The sequence below is a fragment of the Scyliorhinus canicula genome, chromosome 20 (assembly GCF_902713615.1).
Source record: "Scyliorhinus canicula chromosome 20, sScyCan1.1, whole genome shotgun sequence".
Classification (NCBI taxonomy): Eukaryota; Metazoa; Chordata; class Chondrichthyes; order Carcharhiniformes; family Scyliorhinidae; genus Scyliorhinus; species Scyliorhinus canicula.
This window is the reverse complement of record NC_052165.1, coordinates 42,961,797-42,975,940: the sequence shown is the minus strand read 5'-3', so window position 1 is coordinate 42,975,940 and position 14,144 is coordinate 42,961,797. Positions and strand designations below refer to the sequence as shown.

At 50.3% G+C, this 14,144-nt stretch overlaps 1 protein-coding gene across 1 annotated transcript in view; it reads left to right on the top strand.

Annotated features, from left to right (window-relative positions):
- Nucleotides 1–1,915, top strand: part of slc17a8 (solute carrier family 17 member 8) — a 94,564-nt gene extending 92,649 nt beyond the window's left edge. Inside the window, exon 12 of the mRNA XM_038781017.1 lies at nucleotides 594–1,915. Within this exon, the coding sequence (XP_038636945.1) occupies nucleotides 594–947 (354 nt within the window). The 3' untranslated portion in view covers nucleotides 948–1,915. The remainder of the gene's footprint in view (nucleotides 1–593) is intronic.
- The last annotated feature ends 12,229 nt before the right edge of the window (nucleotides 1,916–14,144 follow it).

The following is a 14,144-nucleotide window of genomic DNA, read 5'->3' as shown; positions in this document are numbered from 1 at the left end:
GGACGTATGGATGCGATAACATGGCAGCTAAATGGGATTTCGCGTTATTGATGTGTTATCTTAATTTAATTTTAAAATATGAAATGAACAGTTGATCCAAGTTGCATGGGCCATAGTATCCTTTTCTGTTTCACACATTCACATGGCCTTGGCTGAGTTAGCAGTACTTTCGCTTCCATGTCAGAAATTTTTGGGTTCAGGCCCAACTCCATAGTCTTAAGTCAAAATCTGGGTTGACATGGCCAATGCAGTGCAGGAGTGTTACACTGTCAGTGGAGCTGAGCCTCTCAATAAAATGATAAATCCAGGCCCCCATTTGTCCCCACTGCTGGGTATCAAGGTCAAAGAAGAGCAAGGGTGTTCTCCCTGGAGCTCTGGCCAATAATTAACCCTAAATGAACAACTATAAACAAATGATTTATTAAATTGTTGTTTGTGCGAGCATGCTATGTTCAATCTGGCTGCTCCTTTCCCTACACTACAATGAAAACATTGTTGCCTATGAAGTGATTTGGGAGGTTGAGAAAGCTTCTTTCTTTCTGAATTGATTTAATGCCATCAAGTTTTTCTTATGTATTTTTAATTGCCTTCAGACCCGTGAAGAGTGGCAGAATGTGTTTGTGATCGCCTCGGTGGTCCATTACAGTGGGGTCATCTTCTACGGAATCTTTGCTTCGGGTGAGAAGCAGGACTGGGCTGACCCTGAGGACACAAGTGAAGACAAGTGTGGCATCATTAGCCAAGACGAACTGGCCGAGGAGACAGAACTTAATGACGAAAGCTACATCAGTCCAAAGAAAAAGATGTCCTATGGTGCTACAAGCCAAATCAATGGAGCCCGAAAAGAGAGCTGGAAGAAGAAAAGGGGAAAAGCACATGAAGAATTGCTAGAAGATCAGAACAGTTATCATTGTGAAAATGGAGACTATCGAGATAAGTCACAATGAGATCACGTGATCTGGACAACATGCTGTGACTAAATATCAAGGTTCAAGGCTTATAAATGTTACATTTAACAACTTCATAAAAATTGTTGGCCTTTTTTAAAGATTGCAGTGGTAGAAATGGCCTTCTCTCAAATTGTGCAATTCGTTATTGGTGACTATAAACATTATAAAATAAATTGGCCCTGGATGGAAGCTCCATCACATAAATTATTCTGCTCAGAAACAGGCCACTCAGCCCAACTGGTCTGTGCCAATATTCATGCTCCTCATCAGCCTCCTCCCACTGCTATTTAATCGTATCCGATCAACAGATCTTTCTAATTTTTCCTTCCTCACGTATTTATCTAACTTCCCCTGAAATGCCTCTATGTTATTCTCCTCAACAACTTCGTGCAGAATTGAGTTCCAAATTTTCACCACCCTCTGGATAAAGAAATTTCTCCTGAATTCCCTATTGTGACTGTATGATATTTATGGACCCTAGTTTTGGTTTTGCCCTCAAGTGGGAACATATTTTTAACATCAAACCATTTCATGGCTTTAAAGACCTCTATGAGGCCACTCTCTACCCTGAATGCAGACGACCATGCAGGCCTGTAAAAATATTGTGCTACAAAGTTGTCATATATGACCCAGAGACGTGAATAAAACAGGCGGACTTTGCCCATATCAAAACCAGTTCCCAAAACTGACTGTGCTTAAACCAACAATTGGCAATGTGGGGCAATCAAGTGGGACTCTTCAGAATGGAGGCAGGTTACTACTTCACTTCAGGAGTGAATTCTGTAATGTTAACGTTGACAGCACATTATCACAGTTTGTGTTCTGATTGGCTTGCAGTACCACCTGTGTCTGTAAAGCCCTTACATTCCATTATTGATGTTAAGCTGATTGAACTTTGATGTGAGCAAATATGGATTTATTGATCTTGGTGTGATTATAACAATAAACAAGCAATGTGTCATACACTGGGACAATTCTGAAATTACGTGATGCAGAGAAGGAGGAATTATTAGTAACTTAGTACTATTATTTTTTATTCTTTCCCAGGAACATCTATTGCCCATCCCTATTTGCCCATGAGAACACCGTCACCTTGAACCACTGCAATCCAAGCACTGTCAGTACACCCACAGAGCTGTTTCCAGGGGTTTGGCAAAGCAATAGTGAAGCAACAGTGAGAATCTAGAAGCAAATTATGGGGTAAAATAGTTGTGCAGTGATAATGTCACTGGACTAATACTCCAGAGGCCAAGGCTAATGCTCTGGGGGCAAGTGTTCAGATCCCATCACTGGCAGAATTTGAATTCAATTAATAATCTGGAATCAAAAAGCTATTGTCATAAAACTCATGTGGTTCACTAATGTCCTTGAGGGAAGAAAATTTGCCAAAAATTTGCCAAAAAGCAGCCAACATCTGAACACTCAGGGGATGGGACACAGCTCCGGGGATATGTCCATGGCAAGAGGTTGGGATGGGTGCCAAAGGGAGAGAGAGATGCCAGGCGAGATGGGCAAAGGGTTCGGCGGTCGGGCCGCATTGTGGAAGAAAGTGAGAGAGGCATCAGACTTGTCGTACACAAGGATATTTAATGCGTAATACATGGCCTCACTCCCGATGGTGCTGACCCTGTTCCGTGTGATGACTTCGAGTCACAGGCTCATCAGAGGAGTGGAACTCGTCATGTGCTGCAGAACCTTATCAAGCTCAGCCTGTTACTGGCTGACATTCCCCAGCGAGCCAGACATTCTGCTTGGACCCTCAGCCATTGCTGTCATTGACTGCGCAAAATCTTCACTAATGGTGCCGACGTCGTGCATCAGGATCTCCACTTGGTAGCCACCCTAGCACTGTTGGCCTCGGTGTCATGCATTGCCAGCGACATATACGTCCATAGCCTCTGGACTCCTCCAATCGGCTATGGACCTGCTGCAGTGACGTTGAGATCTCCCTCTGAATGTACTGGTTGCACCCTATCGCTTCCATCAGCTTTGGGTAACCCACTTCCAGAGGCTCATCATCAGCCTGGGACATGCGAGTTCCACTCCTCTGATGAGGCCACGTCTCGAGGCCCTCCGACTGCTGTCTCGCCTGAAGGTTCCTGTCTCCACCTGATGTGCATCATCAGCAGTGTGTCCCTGAAGCCTGTCCACCAACATGTCCCACTGAGGTGTGTACTTGTGCTGGTGGAGGGTGGGGATGGCAGCTGTGTCATGACTATAATGTTAGCATCCTCGGAGCTTTCCTCCAAGGTGCTCTCCTGGACGGCAGGAGAGGGGAACGCCCGGGATGGGCCACCGCAATTGGCTGGTGGACCTGCGGGAGAATGTACATGTGGTCAATGGGAGGGATGGGTCAGTCAGTAAAGCAACCACTATTCATGTTTGACAACTCCTCTCGGTGGTTCCTCACCTCTGCAGCGTCCGCTAGCCTCCACGTGGGTGACCGATGTGTTCTTGTCCATCTCAGGCACGCTCCTTGAAGGAGGTGAGGATTCTTAAGTCCGGTGCCCCTCAGCCAGTCTGAGCCCTCTCCCAAGCTTTTCCTGAGGAGACATAGAGATGACACCTTTAGCCACATGCGTGGTTCACAGTGGTGCGAAGGGGCGTTCGAAGGGAGGGGATTGCATGGAGAGTTGGGGGGTGGTTGTTCCCTTGCCTGGGGTGGGGGCATTGGTGTTTACCCACTCGTGCAGCCCAGTTTAGGTCATTGACCTTTTTCGGCACTCTAGGCCAGTTCTCCTGGTCACACTCCCCGAGCTCACAGCTGCCACAGCTGCCATCCCAGGGAGCACTGGCTGCCTTGTGGATGACTCTCCAGGACCTCGGGGAACAGGCCATCCCTCCTGAACTTCATGGCGACTAGCAACCTTCCCAGAACTGCGTCCCCAAACCTTGGGGGCTGGCCTCCTCAGCACCATTATTGCGAACTGGCTGGTGTTGGCTGAGCAAGTACAGCTTAAGTGCTGCTCAACCTTGTTAGTGAGGGGCTGGCGAGCACGGACCCGGCAAATGAGCTGGCGCGCTTTCATTTGCAGTGCGAAACCGTGAAGCCTCATTAAATGGCCAATTAACATTGAATTGCGTTTCCGGCCTCACTGGGCCAAGCGCCGGGAAGCTCACAGAAATTCCCGCTCGCTACCATACTTAGAAATGTTTCCGGATAATCACGCCCCTAGACTCACCAGCCGGGGCACGTTGGCTCTTGGCATTAGCTCTGTTAAACCTTTGGAAGAATTTTACGCATTTCAACAAGATCGCCTTTCATTTTTCTAATCTCCGGTGAATGTAGAGTGAGTCCGTTCAACCTCTTCTGATAGTTAGGCCTCCTCGCCCAGAAATCAATCTAGTCTTTGCAGCAGGTCTTGAGCCCAGCGGCTTCAGAGTCAGAGAGGAGAGTGCTGCTACTTACTGTGTCACAGAGCAAGAAAGAATAAAATGAAATATTCTGTGTGAAGACAGTGCCACATGAATACAACGGCAGCTGAATTAGAGGGAACAAAATAAAGTCAAAGGCACACTTCAGGTAATATAAGCAGGAGATAAGCAATTCTTTTCATTGCTTATCTTCAGTTAATTAGTACGAAAGCTTCTGTTTCCTTTAATAGGGTCAGAGAACCTGACTTATTATTTAGGTCAGTTCGTTGCTATAACACCTGGTCTCCAGTTGCATCGTTGATGATGTCACTTTAGTTTTCAAGTCCATGTGTTCAATGGGTACTTGTTTAGGTAACCCAATTACATTTATAGGCAACAGACACCAGCACTCGCCCTGCACAAAGATCTAACACAATCTTGCTAAATTTTATCCAATCTCTCTTAATGCAAGCGTTATAGATATGGAGATAGCTTTTTATATTAATTCAAGGGATATGGGCTTTGCTGGCTAGGCTATCACTTATTGCCCATCCCATGTTGCCCTTGAGAAGGTGGCGGTGTACACCCACAGTACTGTTAGGGAAGAAATTCCAGGATATTGGCCCAGCGACAGTGAAGGAACAATGATATATTTCCAAGTGAGGATGGGGCCGCACGGTAGCATTCGGGGCCGCACGGTAGCATGGTGGTTAGCATCAATGCTTCACAGCTCCAGGGTCCCAGGTTCGATTCCCGGCTGGGTCACTGTCTGTGCGGAGTCTGCATGTCCTCCCCGTGTGTGCGTGGGTTTCCTCCGGGTGCTCCGGTTTCCTCCCACAGTCCAAAGATGTGCGGGTTAGGTGGATTGGCCATGCTAAATTGCCCGTAGTGTAAGGTTAATGGGGGGATTGTTGGGTTACGGGTATACGGGTTACGTGGGTTTAAGTAGGGTGATCATTGCTCGGCACAACATCGAGGGCCGAAGGGCCTGTTCTGTGCTGTACTGTTCTATGTTCTATGTTCTATGTTCTATGTGTGTGGCTTGAAGAGGAATTTCCAGGTTGTGGTTTTCCCACATATCTGCTGCCCTTATCATTCTAGATAGTAATGCTATTTGGAAGGTGCCTTGGTGAGTTCCTGCAGTGCATCTTGTAGATGGTACACACAGCTGCTACTGGGCATTTATGGTGAAGAGAGTGCATGTTGATGGATTGGGTGGCAATCAAGTGGACTGCTTTGTCCGAGATGGTGTCAAATTTCTTGAGTGTTGTTGGAGCTACACTCACTTAGGTAAGGGGATGAGTAATCCATCATCATCCTGACTTGTGCCTTTTAGATGTGAAGGTGAGTTACACGGTGTAGGATTCCTAGCCTCTGACCTGCTCTTTTGCCGCAGTATTAATATGGCTGGTCCTGTTCAGTTTCTGATCAATAGTAACATCCAGGATTTTGATAGTGGGGGATTCAGTGATGGTAATGCCATTGAATGTCAAGGTGCGATGGTTAGATTCTCTCTTGTTGGAGATGGTGATTGCTGAAGCCTTGATATTGTCCTGACCTTGGTGCATTTGGACATGAACTACTTCAGTATCTGAGGTCATGAATGAGCATTGTGCAATCATCAGGAATATCCCCACTTCCAACTTTATGCTGAAAGAAAGGTCATTAATGAAGCAGCTGGTTGGACCTAGGACACCATCCTGAAGAACTTAGTAAAGGGCTGAATGGTTCCTATTTCTTATATTCTTGTCTTCTAACTCAAAATGGTTTATTGCCTGCCTTGGTATTGGGCTTGCATTGAAACACTGTAATTCACAACCTCAGGATTTCACCCAATGAACTACTCATTAAAGAGCAATCACTGTTGGAATGTAGGAAACATGGCGTAGAATCCGCACAGAATGATCACAAGGAATCAAGGGTAGAATGCAACAATACAGGTTTATTATCATGTACATTAAACTACTCCACTACCTGATGGGTTCTCCTGCTCAGACCTTCACCCAGGTCATGGATTTTATACCGCACAGGTTCTCCTTGTTAAAGGGGAAGACCGTTACCAGGGGAGTTTGTACTGGGTAGAGTTCACGTGGAACTGGATGGTTCACTGGAAGGGGAAAGGGGGGGGAGGTTTGTAACACATGGCAACCATTTTATGCACAGCAGGCTCCCGAGACAACAATGTTAAGGGCAGCACTGTAGCATTATGGGTATCACAATTGCTTCACAGCTCTAGGGTCCCCGGTTCGATTCCGGCTTGGGTCACTGTCTGTGCGGAGTCTGCACATCCTCCCCGTGTGTGCGTGGGTTTCCTCCGGGTGCTCCGGTTTCCTCCCACAGTCCAAAGATGTGCGGGTTAGGTGGATTGGCAATGATAAATTGCCCTTGGTGTCCAAAATTGCCCTTAGTATTGGGTGGGATTACTGGGTTATGGGGATAGGGTGGAGATGTTGACCTTGGGTAGGGTGCTCTTTCCAAGAGCCGATGGAGACTCGATGGGCCGGAAACTCCTTCTGCACTGTAAATTCTATGAAAAAATTCTATGATGTGATAATCAGATAATTTGTATTCCAGTGCTTTGGCTGAAGAAGAAATATTGGCTAGGACACCAGAGAATGCTCCTGTTCTACCTGAGAGGGCTGAAAGGGACTTGGTTTAACATCTCATCTATATCAAATTGCCTCTATATCAACATACGAGATAGGAACAGGGGGAGGCCACTTGGCCTTTCGAGCTTGCTCTGCCATTCTGTGATGCACTATCAATTATGTGGCTTTATTACGCAGAGATGTGTAGCCTCCCGCAGCTGGTGCAAAATGGCTGCAGCTCAGAGAGCCGACACATTTATACACTGCCTACTGGGCGGAGCCAGCAGGCAGGGATCTACCCCCGTACCTGTAGTACAGGAGCCTTACCGTATTACACCTCATATGCAATATATACAAGAGTGGTGACTACCACATTCACCCCCTGCTAAAAAAAAGACTCCAGCGGGGGTGGTGGAAGACTATTTACATGCATATGTTAACATTTTAGGAAACGTTTACAAATTCAGATGATCGGGCGCCTTGATCCTTCGTTCCGAGCGCCGCAGTCCTGATGGCGATGCATGCATCGGTTCGGTCGCTGGTGACTCCGGGAGCGTGTCAACCTCATCTTCATCCCCGGGTGGGACTAAGGGGAGGACGGATTGTCCTGGAACAGGGGCTGTGGTGAGGTGCACTGGGGGGGAAGGAAGAATGGTACCGGGGCGGGGGGGGGGGCGGGTGTGGGGACCCAGCTGGTGCCAGGTCCCTGAGGGAGACTGTATCATGGCAGCCGTCGGGGTACGCCACGTAGGCATACTGCGGGTTCACATGGAGCAGCTGTACCCTCTCGACCAACGGGTCCGCCTTGTGGAGCCGCACGTGCATGCGGAGGAGAACAGGTCCTGGGGCTGCCAGCCATGTTGGGAGTGAAACCCCGGAGGTGGACTTCCTGGGGAAGGCAAAGAGACGTTCATGGGGGGTTTCATTAGTCGCAATGCAAAGGGGCGACCGAATGGAGTGAAGGGCATTGGGGAGGGCCTCCTGCCTGCGGGAGGCCGGGAGATTCCTGGACCGTAGGGCCAGCTGGACGGCCTTCCAGACCGCCCCATTCTCCTGCTGAGCTTACCGGGGCGATACAAAATCTCAGAATTGTAGGTGGAGAACTTGATCCTCCATTTTCCCGCTCAACCTGTCTGTTTCCCCAGGGGTTGTAGTTGGTCGTTCTGCTCGAGGCGATGCCTTTGTTGAGCAGGTACTGGCGTAGTTCATCGCTCATGAATGAGGATCCCCGGTCGTCATATCGATGCATGGGACGAAGGGGAATCTGGAGTATTCATTGACCACGTTAAGAATGTACGTGTTTCAGTCGGTGGAGGGGAGGGGTTCTTTGAAATCCATGCTGAGGCGTTCAAACGGGCGGAAGGCCTTCACCAGGTGCGCTAGGTCTGGCCGGTAGAAGTGTGGTTTACACTCCGCGCAAACATAGCAGTCTCTGGTGATAGCCCTGACCTTCTCGATGGAGTAGGGCAGATTGTGGGCCTTTATGAAGTGATAGAAATGGGTGACAGAGATCGTCGTGCAGGGTCTGGAGTTGGTCCACTTGCGCGCTGGCACATGTATCTCGGGATAGGGCATCGGGGGGCTCGTTGAGCTTACCAGGGCGATACAAAATCTCGTAATTGTAGGTGGAGAACTTGATCCTCCACCTCAAGATCTTATGATTTTTGATCTTGCCCTGCTGTGTGTTATTGAACATGAAGGCAACCGACCGTTGGTCAGTGAGGAGAGTGAATCTCCTGCCGGCCAGGTAATGCCTCCAATGTCGCACAGCTTCTACTATGGCTTGGGTCTCCTTCTCGATGGAGGAGTCCCGAATTTCAGAGACATGGAGGGTACGTGAAAAGAATGCTACGAGTCTGCCTGCCTGGTCGACTTGGAAGGGGAGCGTCTCATTGACCGTGTGCATCGCGGCCTTGGCGATGTTGGCCTTGATACGGTTGAAGGTCTGGTGAGCCTCGGCCGTCAGTGGGAAAACGGTGGAGTGAGTGAGTGGGCGGGTCTTGTCCGCATAGTTAGGGACCCACTGGGCGTAGTACGAGAAGAACCCCAGGAATTGTATGAGGACCTTGGGGCAATGGGGAAGGGGGAGTTCCATGAGGGGATGCATGCGATCAGGGTCGGGCTCAAGAACTCCATTTTGAACCACATAGCCGAGGATGGCTAATCGGTTAGTGCTGAACACGCACTTCTCCTTGTTGTAAGTTAGGTTGAGGTGTTTGGCGGTGTGGAGAAATTTGGAAAGGTTAGCGTCGTGGTCATGCTGGTCGTGGTCGCAGATGGTGACATTATCCAGGTACGGGAAGGTGGCCCACAGTCCGTACCGGTCAACCATTAGGTCTCGTTGGAAGACCGAAACCCCGTTAGTGATGCCAAAGGGAACCCTAAGGAAATGGTAACGGCGGCCGTCTGCTTCGAACGCCATGTATGGGCGTTCCGCCTTGCGGATGGGGAGCTGGTGGTAGGCAGATTTAAGGTCCACTGTCGAGAAGACCCGGTACTGTGCAATCTGATTGACCATATCAGACATGCGTGGGAGGGGGTATGTGTCGAGCTGCGTGTACCGATTGACGGTCTGACTGTAGTCAACGAACATCCTGTTTTTCTCCCCAGTTTTCACAACTACCACTTGGGCTCTCCAGGGGCTGTTGCTGGCCTCGATAATACCTTCCCATAGCAGCTGCTGGACCTTAGACCTGATGAAGGTCCTATCCTCGGCTCTGTACTGCCTGCTCCTGGTGGCGACGGGTTTGCAATCCGGGGTGAGGTTTGCAAACAGAGAAGGCAGGTCGACCTTAAGGGTCATGAGACCGCAGACAGTAAGGGGGGTAGTGGCCCACCAAATTTCAGGGTTAGATTCTGGGGGTTGCCTGGAAGTCCAGGCCGAGTAGCAAGGCAGCGCAGAGATTGGGGAGAACGTAGAGCCAGATGCGGCTGAACTCTACGCCCTGGATGGTGAGCGTGGCGGTGCAGTACCCCCCGATTGCCACGGAGTGGGATCCGAAGGCTAGGGAGATTTTCTGTTAATGGGGTGTACCATGAGGGAGCAGCGCCTTACCGTATTGGGGTGGATGAAGCTCTCAGTGCTCCCAGAGTCCAGACGGCATGATGTCTTGTGCCCATCGACCTTCACTGTGGTCGAAAGTTCGCGAGGTTGTGCTGTCGGGACTGGTCGATCGTTATGGAGACAGGGCTGGTTTTGGAAGGCCCCTGGCTGGTCGGCAGTGGGGGCAGATGATGAGCGGCCCGATGAGGTGCCTGACAAGCAGGGGTCCTGAGGCGGGGAAGATGGCATGCCCACGGGGTGCACGTGGCGGGCGGTGTTAAAGATGGCGGCGCCCGCGGGGCGCTCGTGTCCTGAGACGAGCAAGATGGCGGCGCCCACGGGCTGCACGTGTTCTGAGGTGAGCAAGTTGGCGAAGCCCATGGGCCGCACGAGGTCTGGGGCGAGGAAGATGGTGGCGCCCACAGGTCGCACGGGGGGGGGGGTGCAGGTACAATGGGTCTGGTTACAGCAGCGATCGAGCGGGCCTGGCACACAGCAGTAAAATGTCCTTTCTTGCCGCAGGCCTTGCAGAGCGCGCTCCACACCTGGCAGCGTTGCCGGGGCTGTTTTGTCTGTCCGCAGAAGTAGCACATGGGTCCCCTGGGGTTGGTTGTCTGCCGTGTGGCGCAGGCTTGGGGTTGGCTGGGGCCGGTTGCCGGTGGTGTCCACGATAGGGTGTTCGCTGGTGGGGTCCATGATGTCCGGTGGGGGGGGGGGGGGGGCGTGCGGTCGGGAGCATACGCCTGTACATTGTGGGAGGCGACTGTGAGTGAGATCACGAGTTTCTTGGTCGGCGCGAGGTCAAGGGTAGCCCCTTCTAAGAGGCGCTGGCAGATGTACACCGACCCTGTGCCTGTAACGAAAGCATCCCTAATTAGGAGTTCAGAATGTTCAACGGCCGAAACGGCCTGGCAATCGCAGTTCCTCGCCAGGGTGTGCAGGGCATGCCAGAAATCTTCCACAGACTCACCGGGGAGTTGATGCCGCATGGAGAGGAGGTGCCTGGAATAGAGTTTGTTGGTCTGCTGAGTGTAGTTCTCCTTGAGTAGTGCCATGGCCTCAGCGTAGGTAGGCGCGCCCCGGATGAGGGGAAAGATATCGGAGCTCAGCCCTGTATACAGCATCGGGAGCTTCTGTGCCTCTGAGGGTGGTTCTGTCGCAGATCCGATGTCGGCTTCAAAGCAAGCTAGCCAATGTGCGAAGGCCGACTTGGCGTTGTCTGCTTGAGGGGGAAGCTGCAGGCGATCAAGTTTGATGCGGAGATCCATCGTTGAAATTCTCTGCGTAATAAATTGATGGATATCAATTACGACGAGGCGAGAGTACAGTGTAATTGAGGCTTTATTAAGCAGAGATGTGTAGCCCCCTGCAGCTGCTGCCGAAATGGCTGCAGCTCGGTGAGCACACACATTTATACTCCGCCTACTGGGCGGAGCCAGCAGGCAGGGATCTACCCCCTTACCTGTAGTACAGGAGCCTTTCCGTAATGCACCTCATATGCGATATATACAACAGTGGTGACTACCACAATCTGTAAGATCACGGTTGATCAGACTTCACGCGCCCACCTATCCCCGTAACCTTTAACTCCCTTGTTTATCAGAAATCTATCTCGCAACTTCTTTCTAATCAGTAACCTCTAGTTCTAGAGTCTCCTTCAAGAGGAACATCCTCTCCACATCCAACCTGTCAACACCCCTCAGGAGCTTCTAAACTCCAGCGGATATAAGCCTAGTCTAACCAATCTTTCCTCAGAAGACAACCTTATAAACCCATTCCAGATTTAGTCTTGTGAACGTTCTCTGAACTGCTCCAATGTATTTATATCCTTTCTTAAATAAGGAGACCAATGCTGGACACAGTACTCTCGATGCCATCTCACTAATGCCCTGTGGAATTGAAGTATGACCTCCCTATTTTTATATTTAATTCCCCTCAGAATAAAGAACATTCCTTTCGCTTTTCCAATTACTTGCTGTTCCTGTTTACCAGCCTTTGGTGATTCATGAACTAGGCCACCCAGATCCCTCTGAATCTCAGAGCTCTGCAATCTCTCACCATTAAGGTAATAAGCTTCTTTGCTATTATTCCTGCCAAAATGGACAATTTCACAATTACCCACATTAGTTCATTTACCAGACCTTTGCCCACTCTCCACTCGTAGCCTTTATATCCTCCTCACAACTTACTTTCCTAGCTAATTTTGTGAAATCACCAAATTTTGGTGCCAACCATGGGTGTGATTTAACCATGGCATCGTGCCCGGCATGGATCTGTGCTCGTTGGTTTAGTAGCAGGAAAGGTCAAAATCGAGATTCGTGCTAGGCGCGGGTCAGTTTGCTATCTAACCGGCCCATTCGGGGATGCCAAGTTCCAGATCACTCCCAAATATGGCGACCATACTATTAACCCTCATTTGCATTAATTTCCATCTCATTAGCGAGATTGAAGTCGAACGTAACGGTCTCCTGGGAATTAGCCGCCCTCCCCTGCTGGACATCACACCCGTTTAGTACTCCTGAGGGGATCTGAGGAGGTTAGTCGCCATTTGCATTTTCCAGTATGCAGCTCCAGGGCACTGCAGTTGCTGCCCCAGTGCTCGGGGAGGGGGGTGGGGGACCGTTCAGGTGGTTAAGCTTGGTTGGACTGGAAGGGCTGAAACGTTCAAGGGATGGCCCTGGGCTGGGGTGATGGGGGTGGGGGTGAGGGGTGAGGGGCATTTGGTCTGCAATCCATCTTTAAATATTGTGGATACCCTTAACAGGGGCAACTACAGCTGAGGCTTTCCAACGTCTTCAATCGGGCAGGAGATATAGAAGTCTGAGAACACGCACTAACATATTCAAAAACAGCTTCTTCCTCCGCTGTTATCTGTGTCCTAAACGACCCTCTTATGCACTGATCTGATCTCTTCACGCATCTTCTCTACCGAGTAGTACTACACTCCTGTATGCTTCACCCAAAGCCTGTGTCTATGTATTTACATTGTGTATTTTATGTTTGCCCTATTATGTATTTTCTTTGTGTACGGAATGATCTGTCTGAGCTGCACGCAGAAGAATAGTTTTCACTGTACCTTAGTACACGTGACAATAAACAAATCCCATCCAATCCAATTCAGGACAGAGCCCTGCTCTTGGTTCTGTGCTGAAAGCGTACTTTGCATCGGGGCATTTGATCTTGGACCACTGTGACCAGGGAGCGGGGGGTTAGGGAAGCGGAGGGCAACAGGGGTGAGGGTGCAGGCAGGCCCACTGTGCAGGATAACCTGACTGAGGCTGCACATGTATCAGGTGTAACATGTTTCAATTGTGAACATTTGACATTTCCATTCCCCCTAGCAACTGATAGTTCTCCCGAACCCCATTGCCCACTGAGTAATTGTCAATGTTCTTGATCTTGCATGATCTGGTGCTACGTCTAGGTGTGTCCCCAGGATGTACATCAGAGGTGGTGGCAGTCTGCTGCTTTCCGCGCCCTGTGGCATTTGAGGCCCTTGGTGGATGTCCTCTGAGGGCCTGCAGCCGGAGGGCCCCGGCTGACTTTCTGGTGTCAGGAGGGGGCGATTCGGACAAACTGGAGACTGCCGTCGTCTCCTTGTGGGCAGGCCCTGAGTTGGCCTCCAGTTCTTCCTCCCGTTCCTCATAATGGCTGAGAACTTGAATCTTTGGTACTCCGCTCCCCCATGCCTTGACCTCTTCCTGCTTATTATGGGCTATATTCTCCTGCAAGGACAAAGAGAGGGCATTGTGAGCCACACGCTGGATGGGTCGGGGAAGGCTCTATAGCAGGTGGCATGTCTGGGAACCGCACCTGGGCATTAAGAGGTTGTGCTGGTTGGTGCCATTGGGTTCTGAGGAGCAAGCACGAAGATCAGATGCGGAGATGATATGAGATGTCAACCAGTGATTTGGGGGGAGGGGCTGAGGGGTGGCAGGCAGAGCTGGCGCTAGGAGAGAGGTGATACCTTACCCTTACAGCTTGGTGCAGGTCGATAGACTACTTCCTACATTAGACTGTGATCTTGGGGACCTGGATGTCACGTCTCACATTGACAGTGCCAAGAAACCTGGCCAGGTTGGCATTGCTAAAGTGAGGAGCAGGCCTGCGTGCTGCTTGCGTGTGTGTTGACTGGAGTGAGTGTTGAGGGAGTGTTTAAAAGCAGTTCCCCACTGAGGTGCGAGTCTGGTGAATCAGACGGAGAGACAG